The 18,455-nt window shown below is 33.8% G+C and overlaps 2 protein-coding genes across 5 annotated transcripts in view; one reads left to right on the top strand and one right to left on the bottom strand.

The window, feature by feature from the left end:
- The first annotated feature begins 148 nt into the window (after positions 1 to 148).
- LOC129791449 (uncharacterized) lies at positions 149 to 4,217 on the top strand. The gene is made up of 3 exons (XM_055829631.1): positions 149 to 373; positions 448 to 1,918; positions 3,327 to 4,217. The coding sequence occupies exons 1-3, from the start codon at positions 307 to 309 to the stop codon at positions 3,994 to 3,996; spliced, it is 2,208 nt and encodes a 735-aa protein (XP_055685606.1). The 5' UTR covers positions 149 to 306; the 3' UTR covers positions 3,997 to 4,217.
- A 4,077-nt stretch (positions 4,218 to 8,294) lies between these two features.
- Positions 8,295 to 18,455, bottom strand: part of LOC129791186 (stathmin-1-A) — a 34,412-nt gene continuing 24,251 nt past the window's right edge. For 2 of the 4 annotated variants that reach the window (XM_055829235.1, XM_055829234.1), the window contains exons 3-7: positions 12,398 to 12,576; positions 11,841 to 12,026; positions 11,122 to 11,268; positions 10,690 to 10,836; positions 8,295 to 9,279 (exon numbers count right to left, since the gene is read on the bottom strand). In XM_055829235.1, the coding sequence (XP_055685210.1) occupies positions 9,199 to 9,279; positions 10,690 to 10,836; positions 11,122 to 11,268; positions 11,841 to 12,026; positions 12,398 to 12,576 (740 nt within the window). In that variant the 3' untranslated portion in view covers positions 8,295 to 9,198. The remainder of the gene's footprint in view (positions 9,280 to 10,689; positions 10,837 to 11,121; positions 11,269 to 11,840; positions 12,027 to 12,397; positions 12,577 to 18,455) is intronic. The other 2 variants (XM_055829238.1, XM_055829237.1) reach the window with 1 other exon arrangement.

The raw sequence follows: 18,455 nt of genomic DNA, 5'->3' as shown, positions 1-18,455 counted from the left end.
TTTATCGCCTTTTTAGTTGATTACAATATCAGTGAAAAAATTCAAATGTAAAGTAGTAAAGCGGAAAAAATGTTTCATAGTTTTATCACAATGAAACTTGATGTTTCTTCTTGCAAACCATGAAACATGCCTGTATATGAATAGGAATTATGCTTTTGTATGTGTGAGGTGGTGTAGTGTGAGTGGAATAATGTTTCTGGTAATGTAATAAAAATTTTCCCCAAAAATTCATCTTTCAATTTTCCGTGCAAAAGTGCGTGAAAAGGGCAAAAAGGTCGCACGGAAGAAGAACGGAAATAGCTGTGGATGAGCGATATAAAGGCAAGAGTTGTCCCAGGGGCGGGACAGAATTGCAATGGGCAGACAGGAAATGGTGAGTTTGGCATTGTTTGCAGCCGCTTTTTCGGGGTGCTAAAGCGTCTGGGGATTCTTCCTTTTCCCTTGCAGGGGTGCATTTGACACAGTGGAAGCATCCGGAAGTGCGTCAGAGGAGCCCGGGGCAGAAGGGTGGCGGCGGCGGCAATTGGAATGTGATTGAGATTTCGAGTTCGAGTGAGAATGAGGAGGATCGTAGTGAGACGCAGACTCCGTCACCGAGTAGCCTGGGAAATGGGGCGGATGGTAGCGGGAAGGGTGGTGCTATGGGACGCTGGGCAGTGCGGAGTCAGGGACACAATATGCTACGACGAGATTATGGGAAGAAGGCCCCGTATAGGATATTCCAGATGCCCACACCGCAGGCAAATGTGGCCAGGAAGGAGGAGTTCTACAACTACTTAGGCATCTACACAAAGCCCCCGTTCGCCAAGACCGTCGACATGGACGCAAACTTCCTCAAGAGACGCTCACTGCGGGTGTGCTTCATAAAGAAGCGCAAAGAGCATACGGCAAAGATGAGTGCTCTTGAGCAGGAACCCGCCAAAAATGCATCTGAATCCCCGGCGGCGCCTTTGATTGCCAAAGAAGCTCCATCTGGGTCTGCGGGCTCATCACCCGTCACCACGGACTCCAGTACAATAATCATGGAGCGCCGAAACTACATCCTCCAGGCCAATTCAGCGTCAGATGAGGAAGTTTCCATTGTGACACACAAAGTGTCCGATTTGAGCCATCAGACACCCAATGGGGATGCTGTACAGGGACGAAGAAGTATTAGTGAAAAGACTGCGATGGAAAAGCGAGCAAAGAGTCGAAAGAATCTGCGGAAACGGAAGAGGATGCATAAGAAATTATTCAAAACCACCTACTTCATACGTTCATCGGCACGGAGTTGTGTTCTCCGGAGTGGCAAAGTTCGCGATCCGGACTTGAGTAAAATTGACCTCATCCGGAAGTTGCAGAAGCAACGACATAAGAAGTCAAAGGAAGAATCTTCCTCTCCGGTATCCCCAAAACCCGTCCATGGAAAAGAGGCAGCAGCAGCAGCACAAGGTAGTGAGGTGATTGTGGTGACAGATGATGAGGATCCCGTGGAGATTATTTCCCCGCCGCCCACGGAGAAGGTCACCGAGAAGGTCGTGCCAGCACCAGAGGAACCAAAAAAGCCAAGAATCCTCAATGAGGATCAGGGGCAAGTTTTGGGTGTTCACCTCACCTGGCCGACCCTTTTGATCTTCCAGGAGGAACTCATCTCCTTCTGGACAATGTCAGAGATTGCGTGCATCCTCAGTGGGAGGCAGGAGTGGAAGAAAGCCGGTGAGGTGAAGCGAATAACGCGTCATGAGGAAATTCCCACGGCAATCAGCAAAAGAATCCTCCATACGGATAAATTTGGATGTGCCTACGTGGAGATGAGGGCACAGCCACTGCAGAAGATTGCCCGACAGGAAGCTGACTATACAGCCATGCATATTCATGTGTACTACCTCCAGAATGGCAAAGGGACCGTCCAAACTATTGAACTGGACAGAGTTTGTGGGTGAGTTTCCTTCATTTTATTTTCTTTGTAATTTTTCTTCTTTTTTTGAGGTGAGAATTTCCTTTGAACCCTTTGAGGCTTTATCTGTGGAACATAGAAGGAAGTTTCAAAGGAAAAGATTTTTTTTTGTATTCTCTCCCTCTTAAAGCTTCTCCAGAACTCTGCATCTCTGAAAGTGTTCAAGAAGCATTTTACCTGTAAAAAACATTAAAAGGATTTTCCTGGAATTTCATTTTGGGCAGGCAAACATTTTTCTCTTATTGTATTTATGGGTGCTTTTGGGTGAAGTCTCTCTCTTCTATTACTTTATGACCATCTTAAGGTCGTTAAGAAAGAAAAGTTGTTTTACTTCTTATAAATAAGAGATCTAAGAGAAAATTAGTTAAAACTAATGTTGACGCAAATTTACCTTATTGTGACGCAGAAAAAGACTAATGTTGACTCAAATTTTCCTTTATTGAGACTCAACCTCTGCCTTATGTAGACTCAATTTTTAACTAATGTAGACTCATCAGCCTTTACCTTATGGTGGTCACGATTAGATGGAGTCATAGAAAATTGGGTTTATTTTAAAGCAAATTTTTGAAGGAGTTTACCCGAGTTTGTACTGTCTTTTAACGATTTAAAAAAAAATCTTTTTGCAAGTGTTTCGATTGTTCTCCAAATAGGAGTTTTTTTTCTATGGAAAGCGGATAAACTCCTTTCAAATTAAGATTTCTTTTTTTTAATTAATTAAATTTAAAACTTCGATAATTGTGTTTTAAATTCTTTTAATTCAATAGTTTGCACCAAAAATCCCTTTGAATATGTGAAAACTTAAAGGTCTTGCTTTAATTGAAACTTCAAAATCAATTTAAAAAATATATTTAAAAATCTTAATTTTTTTCTTATTAAAAAAAACACAAAAAAAAATTTTATTGCATTTTATAAAATAAAAAATATTAACCCTTTCTCGTCTACGTGAAACATTGAAACTTGTGCTGTTTTTATCACCATATAGTGTTCTGTGGATGGTTTAAGACGACTTTTCTAAGTCTGTTTTCTTTGGCCTCTTTTGTGTTAAATTGACGCATTTGTAAGGTGGAAAAAAAATTCATAAAAATTTGAAAAAATAAAATGTTTCAGGTTTGGTTCAGCGTATGACCCCAAAAAAAAATGCGAAAGGGTTAATTTAGAATAACATAATAGTAAAATATATAATAATTTAAGAATAATCTCAAAGTTCCATTGTTAGAGCCTCAATAGCCGAGAGTCTCTAGTTGCACACTCTTCGCCTCCATTTGGTCTCACTCAAGTATCGCGGGTTCAAGTCCCGCTGATGTCCATTTCGGGCATATCTTTTGTCTGCGAATTTTTGACTGTAAAATTTTTTTCCAAGTTTTTTACCCTTTCTTTTGCATTGTTTCAGCCTACCACAGGATATGTGCTACACAACAGTCCCGGACGTGCTATCATTCGTTGTAACATGGCATGAACGCGTGACACCGATTAAGAGTCGCACGGGTGCCGTGAGGTACACCCTGACGCCGAATTTGGAGACATTGGCGAGTATTTGGGACTTCAATCCGGTGGATAATCGCGTCCGGTCACTCAGTGTGGCCACAGAGCAGCGCGTGATTGGTGTTGGGGATCACCATGTGACCGTGTGGAACTACTCCACGGCAAATTTGCTCATAAACATCGATCTCAAAAGCCTGGAGTTGGGTGATAATCTCTTCACGTACATGCTGCAGGAGCTGAAGACGCACTTCCTGCTCCTCACACAGCTCCATTGCAACACAATACACACAGTTGCCATAAATCTGCTGGATCTGCAGTACGTCATCCTGCATACGCATGAAAATGTGGGACTTACCATTGATTCCCTCCGGAGTTCAGCAATGATCAATGGGTGCTTCGTGGGTGCCTTTGCGGGTGGTGAAGTACTCCTACTCAAAGCGCATCAGAGTGACTTTCTCTGGCGCAAAAGTCTCGATCGGAAGAATGTTGATGTCTTCATTAGTGGGGAGTATGTGGTGGAGATTGGGCAGGTGATTGCAATTAGGGGTCTCATGGAATTCCTAGCTGTGTGTGGATAATAAATTTGCAATTTACTTTTTTTGAAGTTAGAAGTAAATTGCAAAATGTAAATTTTTCTTTTCTTCATTGTTCCTCGAAGTGATGCCTCGAGACTACATTAAAAAAAAAAAAAGATTTAAAAAATGATGTACTGAATTTTTATTTTATTTCACATTTAAAGTGAAGAAATGTAAAAAAAAGAAAGAAAAAGGATAATTAAATGCTTGAAAATGAATAAAAATGTTTTTTTCTTTTGTTTTTGGTTTTATTTGTAGAAAGGAAATAAAAAGAAGAAAATCAATGGGGTCGATTTTGACAAAAATCTTTTTCTAACGACTGAAAAGTTGGTTTAAGATTTTGACAGATGTTTTTTTAATCGTTCTATTGTCGTTCTAGAAAAGAAAAATAAAGAATTGGTGGTTCGAGAAAATAGAAAGATCTCTTTAGAGGCTTGGAAAATGATTTTCCTTAAAAAACACGATTAAAATAAGACATCTAAGAAATAAAATGTGAAAATCCTGTAAGATTTTTCCCAGAATACCAAAAATCGTATAGCTGACGAATTGTAAGAAAAGATTCTTATCAAAATTTACCCCTACATCAAGAAATGTTTCAAGCATGTCTTGTTGAAACTCAACGATGAAACATCAGTGCCTATGTTTCATGCGTTACAAGATGCTTTGTTTTATGCGCCATTGTTTGATTATTTTTTGCAATTTTCTTGCGTTGTCATGAATCCTAATTTTTTCCCATAAGAGTGGTTTCCCATACAGAACGAATAAGCTCCTTTTTCAACAATTCCATACAGAAATAGCAATTGAAAAATCACAAAAAATATCCATTAAAAAACTTAATTTTTTCCAATGAAATAACAGAAGAAATTCTTAGATAATTATAAAATCTCACCCCAATCTCCCCTAGAAATCAACACAAACCATTAACCTTCAAATAAATAGAAGAAAAACGTTTTTTTTTTGGGTTACATTTTATTAGTCATACAGTTTTATAAATTGATTTTTTTGTTTGTTTTATAAATGTCTTTAAACGCAGGTTATTTTTTTTTTCATTTAACTTTTCTTCATGTACTTGCATTAGCTCGAATTAATACAATTTTCTTCATTAATATTATTTTATTTGAAACTAAAAGAGAAAACGTTACGAAAAAGTTCTACCTTCTACCACATTTTTTGCTCTTTTTCTTCATTTTCCACCAAAAAGAAATCGCCAAGAAGAACCAATCACAGAAGCTTGTGCATGTTTATCAATTTTTTTTAGTATTTTTCATTTTTGATAAATATATTATTTTATTATTTAAAATGTATGTGAATTATATATAATAATTCTATATAGTTAGACGTTAGTTTGTAGCGATAATTATAAATTGTGGAGAATTATTTTCTTGTTGTTTTTTTTAATGATTTTGTGGGGATTAATATAAAAAGACTGTTTAGGTTTATTTTTTTTCTGTGTATAGATTAGGTCAGTTTATTAGTTAGTCAAGGTAAGATTCTTCTTCTTCTTTATTTCTCTTCATCTTCATAGAAATTTGAGAGGCTGGAAAAGACACTACACAAAGAAGGGAGGTTTGATTAATTTGCTTAGCATTTTCTTTTATACGTTAAATATGATTTGTTTTTGTTAATTAATCATTATTTTTTTTATTTATTTATAAATTTAATCGCAAGAAGCATTTTTTTCTTATCTATGTGCATGTATTTTTCATTTTTTTTTCAATGCTCTTGGTGTGTTCTCACTTATGTAAAAGGGACCTTTGTCTCTATATAAATTGATATTTAAGTTATACATTTTTATCAATTTCTAACTTCACGAAAACCGGAAACAATTGAGGCAAAGCTGTTACAAGCTTTTTTTTATATCTTCACCTTATTCACTAAAAAGGAGTTTTAGATCCTTCTTACTAAATTTACGTTAAATGTAATCCTTATCAAATTTTGGATGATGTAAAAAGGATTCTTCTTTTTTCTAAATGTATGTTTTGATCCTTTTTTCTTCTTCTCCTTTCAAATCCTTATATAAACAGAGCCAAAAAGCTGATTTCTTAATTTTTTTTCAATATAATTTTCATTTTCTACACACTACGGCACAAATTTTTAAAAATTATCTTGTTGCTTTTTTGCATTTTCTTTTAAATTTTCTTGTCTTTCAAAATGTTTTGAATTCGATATATTTTAGGAGCTAAAAAGACAATCATTTTTTAAAGATATGACTACATTTAAAAATGCATGTTTCTGTTCATTTTTACCCTTAAGTGTGGCAGTTAATATTTATATTTTTTTAGAGAGGTGTTTTTACTTTCTTTTCATCATCAATAAAATGGCAAATTAGATGCTTTAGAAATCACTCTGATATGAAGAGTTTTACTTTATTTTTCAAAATGGCATTTTTTTATCTTTAAGATTTTCATTTATCTACTTTTCTAAAACAAAAAATTGGTGTGATTAAAAAGGAAAACGAAGAAGGAAAAATTCTACAGCTACGAAAATACTTTACAAAATACTGCTGTTTGCATAAAATGTGAAATTTTCTCTATTTTTTAAAAAGTTTTTTTTTCTTTAAACAAAAAAGAGAAGAAGCTCGAAATTTGTTATTAGGTAGGTACATTTAAACACTACACAAATCACTACTTTTACTACACATTTCTTTTACTTTTTTTTTCTTCATTAATTTCTACTCAGCAAATGGTCTTCTATACAAAACCATCTGAACCTATATTTTCCCTACAATCTTTGCCGTTTCTTTTGTCACCTATTTAAGATATATAAAAATGCAATATTGAGCATTAAAAATATTTGTATAAAAAATAATTTCCACTACTTCTTTATTTACCACTACTTTCTATTCATCAATTTTCAGTGTTTTCCTTTTTTCATTCTTTCTTTTGCTTTTTATATTCCTTCTGCGATTTACTTGGGCCTGGGTTGTATAGGGTGTGCAAAATTTGTCTGTTTTTTTTTGGAGCTTCTTAATTAAATATTTAATTGAGAAGTGATGTATTAATTTGAAGAAAATAATCATTTCCCAAAGCATAAATTAAAAAGTAATTTTTTAAAAATATTTTGAAAAAGAAAAATTCGTCAAAGATTTGCCAAAAACTCAAACAATGACGTCATTATTTATCTATTTAACACAAGAGGCTTTTTTTTAACGTCATTGCCAAGATTTTTAAAATCCCTCAAAATGAAATTTAATAGGAAAATACTAGGAATCAATTTTACATCAAACTGCACTAAAAATTATTTTTTTTAATAATGTTTTAATTACGTGTAAAGATGTAAAATCTCTAATATAGGTACTTTATATGCCAATTCCTCTTCAATTCCACGGAGAATATTAAGTTTTTTTTTCTATTTTATTTAAAAAGTTAATAAATAAAATGACTTTGAAATAAAAATTAGGAATTAAATTTTAAATTAAATTATTTCCCAAAAATTCAGCTAATTTTCTCACACCCTGTGTCCACCCGGATTTATTTATTTCCTCTCAATTTCTTCTATCAATTCAAATTAATATATTTCCTTCATGGGCTTAGGTATTGCATATTTCTTCAAAAGCTCTCTATGTATATAAATCTCAAGGAGGAATGGTCTTAAGAATTTTTTCTTATCTTTTGCACGGTGTCTACAACTCCTCTGTGTGGCAATAGGGCAAAAGAGTTTGTTGGATTTACATTATAGATTTTTTTTATTTCTCTATCTGGACTTGCAAAAGCTCCTCCACTTGAATTTGTTTGCATTTTGTAGGGAAGGAATCTCCTCAAGAACTTCCAATTATATCTTCTCTCACTGAAGGGCATTTGAGAAGAAAATCTTTGATAGATAAAAATCCATTAATCATGCTTCTCTCTTTTGCAAGATTTTCTCTGTGAGTGAGGCTTCTCCCACCCATCGTGGCACTGATTGATGCGTTTTCAGGTGGAAAATTTGCAATTTTCTCCCATGCAACAGCCAATATCAATCTGATTGTGTGGCTTTTATTTTTTCTTTCTAACTTCTTGGTCTAACCGTTTGCTTGAGAATCTTTTTTCATATTTCTTTTCTTCTTCTCTTTGTGAAATATTTGTTTTTATAGGTGTAAAGGCAGCAGAGCGACAACAATTTTTCCACTAATGATTAAGTTTTATGTAATATGTATGTACTATATAATTTGATTATATATATATTAGAAAAAATGCAACACATCTTTCAATCTCCTTTACTAATACTTATACGAATTTCATTAAATACTTTTTTGTTTTTTCCAATTCATTCTTGCTGTGAAAACTAAACTGAAAAAAAAAATTAATGCTTTATCTTACAAATTTTTGTGAATTTCTTCATTGTCTTTCAATTTTTTTATTTTAAATTTGCTTTTCTTCTTTCTCTTTATAAACACTATATAGCAACACCAATTTACACTTCTTTTTCTCAAATTTTCCGAAGAATTTTCCTCATTTTTTTGTCTTATCTAAAACGAAAGATTCATTTACACATTTTTTTTGTTTAATGAGAAAGATTTCTTTATTTATTATTATTTGGAACAATTCTTAAAATGTTATTAAATTACACAAAAGAATAAAAATTGAAATTAATACTGCGGATAATTTTTACATTCGTGTTTGAGAGTAGTTGAGAATGTTCTTTTTCATAAAATAAATTGGCAAATAAGTGGTGTGTTGTACATATAATAGTGGTAAAATAACCGAGAGAGAGAGAGATAATAAATTCTAATTTTTGCTACCAGGTTTTCCTTGATTTTTTTATTAATATTTTCCTCCCTTTTACTCCTCGTATTCTCTGCATTTTTTCTTATCTATTTCACCCTCAAAATGAGGGAACACCACGAAGAGGTTAAAGGAGGATTTGTGCTCCAAGGGAAATGCAGAACAAGTGGAAAAAAAGAAAAGAGGAAAATGTATTAAACACGAATGGCAAATTACTTCAAAATATTTCCTGCATCTGGAGCTAAACGTTTCTTTTTTTTTCTTCTTTTATCTTCTCCATCTAAACTTCCCTATTCTTTAGCTCTCTCAATTAATCCTCTCTGCGCAGATTCTGCATAATATTCACTTGCATTGTTACTTATATACTTCATCGCATAATATGAACTTCAAATAAGGAAAAAAACTTGCTCTCTCGGTTAAAAGGCTAAAAAAAAGAACCGCATATGGGGAGAAAGGGCGTACAGTACGATGTAGTAAATGGGGATGAAAATATTCATGTGATTTAGCCAGATAATGCTGCATTATTCTCACTCTGATTGCACAGAGATGCCTTGTTCTGACGCACCATTTCAGCACGACGTTCCTAGAAGATAAATTAAATTTTTCCTCCCTCTTAGAACTCTGCTGTGAATACTCACACACACACACTATATTGTATATTGCTTTTTGTGTGCAGAGAATTTTAATTAGAAAATGTACAATTTTATGTTGAAATTTCATTATTATATAGGTAGATACGGAAAAAGTAGAACAACACATGATAGGAAAGAAAAAAAAATAAAGAATATTTCAACAAAATGTTATGAATAATGAAAAATGCGTTAAAATTGTAATGATTAGATGAACTAGAGTACAAAATTGTTTGTAGAATATTCTATTAGGGACATGGAGAAGGAGTTTATTCGTTTCAATACAGGCGAAAACCTCTTTCAAGCAAATTACCGAGACACGTATAATTTTGTAGAGCGTCAAAAATGATTCAGAAATCACCATTATGACTTCTTGTGTTTCTCTATAGGCAGCAGAAACAAAATCGTTACAAATTTTCCAAAAAATTCAAAGAATGACATCACTATTGCGAGTTTTTTGTTGTTTCATTTAACCCTTTAACGTCCAACGTGAAACATAAAAACATTGAAACATGCGCTCTTTTATCGCGATTTTTATTCTATGAATTTTTTTAGAAGACTTTTCTCACTCAGAACGTCTTCTTTGACCCCTTATGCGTGAATTTGATGCATTTGTAACATGGAAAAACAATTACATTCATAAATAATTGAAAAAATAAATTGTTTCACGTTTGGGTCAGCGTATGACCCAAAAAACGTTAAAGGGTTAATGCATGAAACATTGTAGCTCATGTTTTATCTATGAGCTTTGACTTGGCATCTTTGAGACATTTTTGTAAATATTTTTATAGAATGGTTTAATTTCTGTAGGGCTATATAATTATGTTGAAAATTACCTTCGGCCCAAAAAAAATATAAGAAGAAGAATTATTTTAAATATCCAATAACAACATTATAAAATAATCTGCATGATTAAAAAAATGTCTTGTCTAATAACACAAAAGAAACATCCGCGCGAATGTTTCATACATTAACAGAAACAATAAAAAAAATACTATTTGAGTCATTTTTTGCACTTTTGGGTAAATTTTTGATGATTTTTCCAGCTAATCTCAAAGTTAAATCTTTTAGGCGTCTTCTAATTCTTTCTTTTCCATTTTTTTTTAAAACATATTTACGCGAACCCGGATTATTTCCTCGGGGAGAAATTATGGCCCACACTAAAAATGAATAAACTCCTTTTAAGAACAATTTTCGCTTGAAAATTTTCTTTTCAGACTCTTCCATTATTTCATAAAAATAGACAAATTTTTTGGATCATTTATTCTATAACAAATCTGCACTCTAGCATGAAAAGAAAACTTAATTTTTTAATTGTGAGTGATGAATTAGTATGAATGTAAAAAAATAAAAAAAAGACCTACATGTTTTCGGATTTGTTCGAGCTTCTTTTGAATCTCCTTCTCACGATTCATCTCAGCTGCATATAATTTATTTTCGATGACCTGAATTTCAGCCTGATTGTTGGTCTGCTCAATCTTATTCTTCACTTCCGCAACTTTTGTCGTATTCTGACCACATGGTGTGTTTTTTTTTTATTTATATTTTGGGCGCATATATCCCAAATTGGATACCAAAAAAAAATATATAAAATGATGAAAAAAAAATAAATGATGCACAAAATAATGTGAGATGCACAAAAAACTAATAAATTTATGACATAAAAATAAATACAGTGAGCAAAAAAAATTCAAAAACTTCTTTTTTTTTCACCATCACTGCATATTATGAGTTATTATTCTAAAAGGTTTTTTGTTAAAGAATATTTTCACAGGGAAGGAGAGAAAAAAACTTACATGTTCCTTAAGTCTCTCAAGCATCTTCTTCATATTTTCATCACGAAGTGTGGCAGCGGTACGAAGTTTTTCCTCAATGGCATTTAGTTCGGTGGATTTTTGCATTTCAAGTGAATTTCGTGTCTTCTCAATCTCCTGAGAGTGCACCTGAGGGTGTAAAGAGACGTGTAAGGAAAAAAAGAAAGGTAAATCAATAACTGATAAATTTAAAATAATGTCCTTGTGGTGAAAACGACAAATACACGGTGAATCATCATCAATGTTCGTTATATCAAACATCCTCTTCTCTTCTATATACACACAAACAATGCATTATTGATCACCCCAAACGAGGATGATTCATAAAGTCTCTCTTCCGATTTGTATTTTTGTTCAAATAAAATTAAAAAAAGGAAAAAATAGCAATGACGCAGTATATGACGTATTTTCCGTATTTTCAACAACAACAAAAAAGTCAATTAAATCAAAATTATGTGGAGTAATGAGAAATCTTTTGATTTCATGGAGTGTGAATTAAAATTGAACGTTGCCTCTCCACCAAATTTTCTGATTTTCGTATAATTGAGAAATTTGAGAGAATCCTCTAAATCAACAAATCTCCACCCCCCCCCCCCCCTCTTTCCCATCTTCATCATGAGTTTTTAGAAGGAATAGAGAGAGATGAAAGGGAATCCCATTAATGTGAAATTAAGTCACACACACACACTGAATATATTTACCTTCAATTTCTCCTTCTTGTCATTGATAATTGCTTCACGTTTCTCTTCATAGTGCTCCATTTTGGCAACGAGTGCCTCTTTGGTTTGCACCATAAATTCATTGTTCAGCTCATCCTTCTTCCTTGAAGCTTCCTCGATTTTTGCCATTTTTGCATTCCAATCTGCCATTTTCTTTGCCTCGAGAGACTAAAAGAAAAAGTTTTTTTTTTATATTCCTTAAAAAATCTTCAAAATTCTTTATATTCTAATCTCTTGCATGAAAAATTGTTGGATATACAAATATAATTAGCTTTGTCCTCAAAATTCAGAAGAGTTTCCAACTAAATCCAACTAAATGCACACAAGAATTAAGAGCTTAAAGCTCACGTACTATGTATAGAAGCATTTCAAGTGGAGTGAGCAGAGAATTTAATCTTTTATTAATATTTTAAACTTTCCTTGAAAAAATCTTCACAGTGTCCCACTTGAGTCATTCTATTCGTCCTTACCCCTTTGGACTCTTTGCAATAAACAATTCATAATTCAGAGTATGAGAAAGTAGATTATAATGAACTCACCAGCCTCCTCTCCTCGGCAGCTTTTAGTTTCTCCTCAATCTCTTCAGCGGACAGATCCTTCTTACCAGGCGTTGCTGTGCGTTTGGTAATTTGAACAGAAGGCGTTATAGCTGGCTCGGCTAGAATAACTTCATAGCTGAGGCCACCTTTGGACTTTTCTTGGCATCGGATTTCAGTCGCTGCAAGAATAAAATTAAAGCATTTTCTTTAATTTATTTTTAACTGTGATTCTTTATTTAATGCCTTCAGGGATTCTCTCACAAAACTTTAACGCACGCATTGTCTGCTTCTCACACATCAGCCAATACATATCATCCACCAAAAGCCCTTAAGCTTCAACCCTGCGTCATATGAATGAGTGGTTTGCGTTATATTATAATTGGATTTCCCAGTGGATAATTTCCCTTCAATCCACCACAAGTTCCTCTTGTACGATGAAAATTAATTGAGGTAAATTATTTAAGTGTTGTGGCAAAGAAGAAATTCCACTATACATATACTAAAATCTAACACTCTCACCAAATTAATTACAACCACCACCCCCCGAAAACACCAAGAGAACACAATTCCCCCGATCCCAATACAATTGGTGAGAACAATCGCAATAAAAGGGCTATGCGGTGGTAGACATAAAGGGTTTATCCCAGGGTTTACACGAGAGATGAGTGAGGGTGTGAGTAAGAAATTTCCGGCCAAAGTTAAGCGATGAACAAAAAAAAAAACAAGACACTTGAGCATTAAATATTGCACCGAAATCCATTAACACACCCCCGCAGATGAAAATGAAAGAAATCTCAAAGTGTACCGAAGAAATAACATTCAATGGCGGAATTGGGGTGAGAAGGGCAAAAAAAAACTCGAAGCAAGTCTAACAATTTATTGTTCCATCTTCCTTCCGGATTTCCCATCTTCACGCAGCACCACTTGACAAATAGTCTGCATTAAATTAATTAAATTGATGTCATTTGGCAATTATTTCGCTTAATTAATTTTCGATTCTTTCCCCCTCTCCCCTTTATTGCGCCCGCTTCAGTGATTTAATCCCGCGCACCCTCACATTCATTTTTATTATCCTTTTCCTGTCGGCGACAAGAGGGGGGTGGGAATGAGAATAAATTCACACCGAGTCACCAAAAATTTCAACGTTTCCCTTTTGTTGAATTTTCTGCTTGTATTGGAAATTTTTCTTGCTGACTCTTCAACAAGTTCAGCATTAAGTTTTTCCTTTTATGATTTTGTTGAATCATACCTTGAATTGCTTTGGATAGCATAAGATAGGGGTTGTGTAAATTTAATTTATTACAAAGAATAGAGAAAATAGGAATTAGCGTTTAATAAAGTCGTTATTTCAAAATTGAATTTGACGTGTATTGTCTGTCAAATGCCGTACGAACATTCACGAGAGTGAACGAATTAACTTCGTGTGTTTAATTTAAATTATTTCAAGATTAAGATTTAGTAATTGATGGAATTAAGGAATTGTAAAATGCATTAGTTTTGTAAATTAAATTTCAGTACCTCTTCATCTGCTCTTACCCCTCTCTCTCTCGTAAGAAAACAAGAGTTTATTATTCGATTTAATGGAATAATTTATGTGTTTGTCAAACCAGAGAATATTATTTAATTTAAACATTAAAGGAAGGTTGTATTTCATTACATACAATGAGAGGAGTTAAAATGTTATTTGGCAGTCATTGCCTTTTGTCAATATTCAACACACAACACCCAAAACTCTGCAGACAAAGACCCACCTTCCCAAAATATAACTTAATTAGCAAACAAATAAGTTGATTAATTAATTCCAATTTAACATTCCCTCCTGGGCCATAATTCATACCAAATGGAGTAAAAGAACAACACTGATTTATGTGTAAAAGAAACCTCCAACCCCCTTTTTTCGGGCAATATATTAAAGAGGGAAAATTTTAAATATAAAATAAGAATTTGTGGTTGGAATATTTTGTATGTTTTTAATTCATTCATAGACCCCACCCCTATCATAAATATGCAGAGTCCTTGGCAGAGACAGTGCGGTATAGAAAATAGAAAATACGAAAGAAAAATAAAAGAGGAGCTAGATGGGGGGAAATGGAAAAGCTCCACAATACAATGGAGAGGATACCCGTAAGTGATGAAGCCTTCAAGTTTCTCATTTCTCATTTGAATGACTTGAGAGTATGAGGATGTTGGGGAGAGGAATCATGCGAGAAATATACAAAAGGGCGGCGTCCTAACGTCTGTTTTCTCCAATTCACCATCCTTCAAGCACATTTGAAGCATCCTTTTCCCAGCATATATCATACACATCAAATACACTGCTAGAAAATATAATCAGTTTACTCCCAAATGCAATAATACAGAATTTAAACTGAAAATTTAAACAAAGAGAAAATTGAATTCTAATTGAATTAATTTTACAACAATGATAAATTAAATTTATTACCAATTGGTAGATAAATATTGTTAATTTCTCTCAACAAAGAGAGGGATTAAAAGCAAATTGATTTTATTAACTCATCTGTATCAACACATACGAGCATAAATACCTCAAATATTTATCAATTCAATTGGAATTAATTTAATTTAATTTCAATTTTTATTTAACAAGTTTCTAATTAAAGGTTTTTGTGACATTTTAAATTAGATTTGTAAAGTCAATCTTTTTTTTTTTTCGTTGTAAAATGAGCTTTCCGCAACTACAATCAAACTTTTATGAGCTTTCCTTAAAACACCTGACTGTGCTATTAAATTACCGTGTATTGGCCTAAGATTGTTAGTGACATTACCTTATTTATCTGTGAAGACATTCAATTTGAACTTTCTATTTAATTTTCCCACATATAGAAGAGACATTTCCAAAAGCAATTAAAGACTCTCTGCTGAATACAAGTTTTCGACAGTTTTCCCCGAGAAATGTTTTAATTGAAAACGTTTTAATTTTTAAAAATTGAAAAATAAATCAAGCACAAAAATTAGTTCAAACAGAGAAAGTTTTAAACTGTTTCTAACTAAGAAATTTATTGAAAAGAACCACATGGTGTAGAATTTTCTTTAAATTCTTTACTAAAGGATATCATAAACTAACAGAAGGTAGAATTTCTAACTTTTTTTTTTTGCACAGAAAACAAGCATAAAGTCCCTTGAGGAAAAACTTCTGTATACCAATCAGGATCAAAGGACTATCTTTACAGTGTATACCATAAGGGTTGGGATTATTTGATGTAAACATGGAAGCTGGGAACCCTCCTGATATCCTTTCCAACTTTGCATTTCTCCCATCAATCCCGTCACTACCATGATACTGGGATGGTGAAAAGTGCGGGGGAGTGTTGTTTGGGGGGATGAATATCCTCCCCACCCCCTTTTTCACTCTACAATTTTCCAGTTAAAGGGGATCTCTATGTAATATTGTGTGTGTGTAGTATGTGGTAGTATATTTATTATTAGTCTGGTGTAGTGCTTTTGTATTTATCCCTCGTGTTCATCATCAATTTTTATGGGTGGCTATTTTTGACCAAAAACACTTCGACACCATCCCCTTGGGGTTTTCCCATTTCCCACATGTGCACTTCCTCTTCTTGTTCTCCACTATGTCGCCACATATATAACTTTCGGCCTCAACCAACCGGGTTCTCCTCTTGTTTTTTTCTCTCTACCTTCTATACTTCTTCCGCTTTTTCCTGATAGTTGGAAGTGAAGTGATTGTGACATCGGAGAAAAGTAAAATCCCTGCAAATCCATTCTGGTGCGATGTGGGAGATTGGAGAGAGTGGAGGAGGGAAACAAACTTTGATGTTTAGTTGCTGTCGCTACTTAATTTAATGCTACTCGGGATGGGTGGATGTTGTGAGACGACAAACATGATACCACCCAATAATGGTGAACGAGGGTTGGGCATATAGAATTTGATATCATCACGCTACGGATAACACCATATGCATCGAAAGGAACTTACGACAACGATGGTGTTGAATGCTACACGGCTATCCTTCTGTTATATAGGAGAAGCAGCACTCTCCTGCATTTTCGCTATGTTCACACCAAAATGCTCGCACCATATTCCTCATAGTGGGATGGTGATGACATATCCTTCGTAAAGACGCGCATATGTATGTTGAGGGTACTTATATAGTTCTTGGGAGAGACGGCCATAAAATCCCAACCAACAGACAGACACGAGCGTCACAAGAATTATTGATTTTGCGGTCCTTCACATTACTTTTTATCTCACAATCCCCATAATTCCAACATCTTCCAAGGATTCTCTACAGTTCAATTCCTTCCTCTGTCTCTTCTGCTACACACACCATCTTGACATTATGAGTTTTTCAATCAGCATAATCTACATAGATTTAACCCCTCTCATGCTATCTTGCCCATCTTTCGCATATTTTTTTTCAACATAATTCAAACTTCTTCCTCATTCCTGTTGTACATGTACGCTGTGTACACGTCCTTATGAAATTCATGACCAACACGCTAATTTGTAAAATAAATTCAGGCATCAAGAAAAGGGGTTTGTTGTGTGCAAGAAAAACATTACAGGTAGGTATATACTGTGTTGGAAGTTGGCGAATCAATGAAATTCAATTGCAGAAGAACACGCGAATAGGCTCAGTTTTGCTGTCGCCACACATATCTGCAGCTTTTACCATTTCCGGTTTAAATTTTCAACAAAAGACTGCATTCTCTCTCGTGCCTTTTAAAGGCATAGTCAGTACACACAGAGATTGTATATAGAATTTTATCATAAGAAGAATACCTAAGGTTCATTTAAAATATTTGATCAATAAACATTTTCTACTAGCTGTGAGAGATTCTATTGAGTTTTCCACGTGCATACCGTTGCTTGAAAATTCTTTTTGTTTTCTCTTGTAAATAATGTAAACTTTTCGTTACGTTCTATAGGTATTTCTATTAAAAAAAAAAGCTCTATAATAGGATTCTAAAAAGCACAACGTTTAGAGCGGTTTAGAGTTTCACCAGCATAGACTTTGGTATAAAACTTTGATTTATAAAGAATACTTTTCAACATTAATGTTTAATGTGAGTCTGTGAGACGTAATGCTCTTACATAGCATCATACCTTTACTATGTACATTTTAAACACATTAAAGTGATCGTAAAAGCACATCGTATCTAAAAATAATGGCATCAGAGTATAATTTAATATAGTGTACGACGTATATAACTATCATAATGTTTCTACTAAAAAGGTAAGGTAGCTGAAGGAGAAAAAATTCAATATACAACCGCATCGCTATCACAACTTTGTAATAAATTAAACAATGAAATATGCTATATATTGTAAAAGTCCTCAAGTTTGAAATTTACACCGTGTCCTTTCCATGGAGAAAACCCTGTCCTATACCTCTCTAACTTAATTATTATTTATCATGAAAATTTGGACTTTATACAATGTAAAATTGCTGCAAATTAAAACTTTGCAACTTTGTCATCATTTATGGCTATTAAATGGCACACAAAGTTATATATGTATTTGCTCTGCAAAAGGATGGGAGTGAAAAAGCCAAAGTCCACCTGAATTTTCACACAACATAACGAGACACTCTTTAGCCCCACTTGTTTCTCTTCTGGTTTTTAAACTCAATTTTGTCACAATTCTTCCTCCTGTGGTATTGTGTGCCATGAGAGATGAGATTTTAATTTTCATTTCCGTGCGCACATAATCATTAACAAAACAACTATACCCCCTTATAATAGACACAGAGAGACAATCTCTTCCAACAGACAAAAAAAAAGTAAAAATCTCATTTTGCACATTGTGAGAACTTAAAAGCATGTATGCAAGCATGTCTCTCCATTTATGATGGAGGTGTCATTGCATAGAGCTACATACATACATAATATGCGAATGAAACTGGGGAATTAGACAAAATTCCAAATGATAACACATCCCTCCGTACATTGAGATTCTGCACATAAAACCACATCCAAGAGCCAGCAGAAGACAGACAAAAGTTTTAATCAAAACATATTGCTCAAGAGAACAGTATTCGCATTCTCAAGCAGAAAGCACATCACATTTTGTGATAAA

The sequence above is a fragment of the Lutzomyia longipalpis genome, chromosome 2, assembly GCF_024334085.1.
Source record: "Lutzomyia longipalpis isolate SR_M1_2022 chromosome 2, ASM2433408v1".
Taxonomy (NCBI): domain Eukaryota; kingdom Metazoa; phylum Arthropoda; class Insecta; order Diptera; family Psychodidae; genus Lutzomyia; species Lutzomyia longipalpis.
Note: the sequence above shows the minus strand (reverse complement) of the source record. Positions and strands in the feature narration are given on the sequence as shown.

Bases quoted from the DNA above. Each gene is read 5' to 3' on its own strand.
- LOC129791449 (XM_055829631.1), top strand. From the start codon at position 307: ATGAGCGATATAAAGGCAAGAGTTGTCCCAGGGGCGGGACAGAATTGC. The intron at 374-447 runs GTGAGTTTGGCA...TTTCCCTTGCAG, and splicing joins CAATGGGCAGACAGGAAATG to GGGTGCATTTGACACAGTGG. The intron at 1,919-3,326 runs GTGAGTTTCCTT...GCATTGTTTCAG, and splicing joins GAACTGGACAGAGTTTGTGG to CCTACCACAGGATATGTGCT.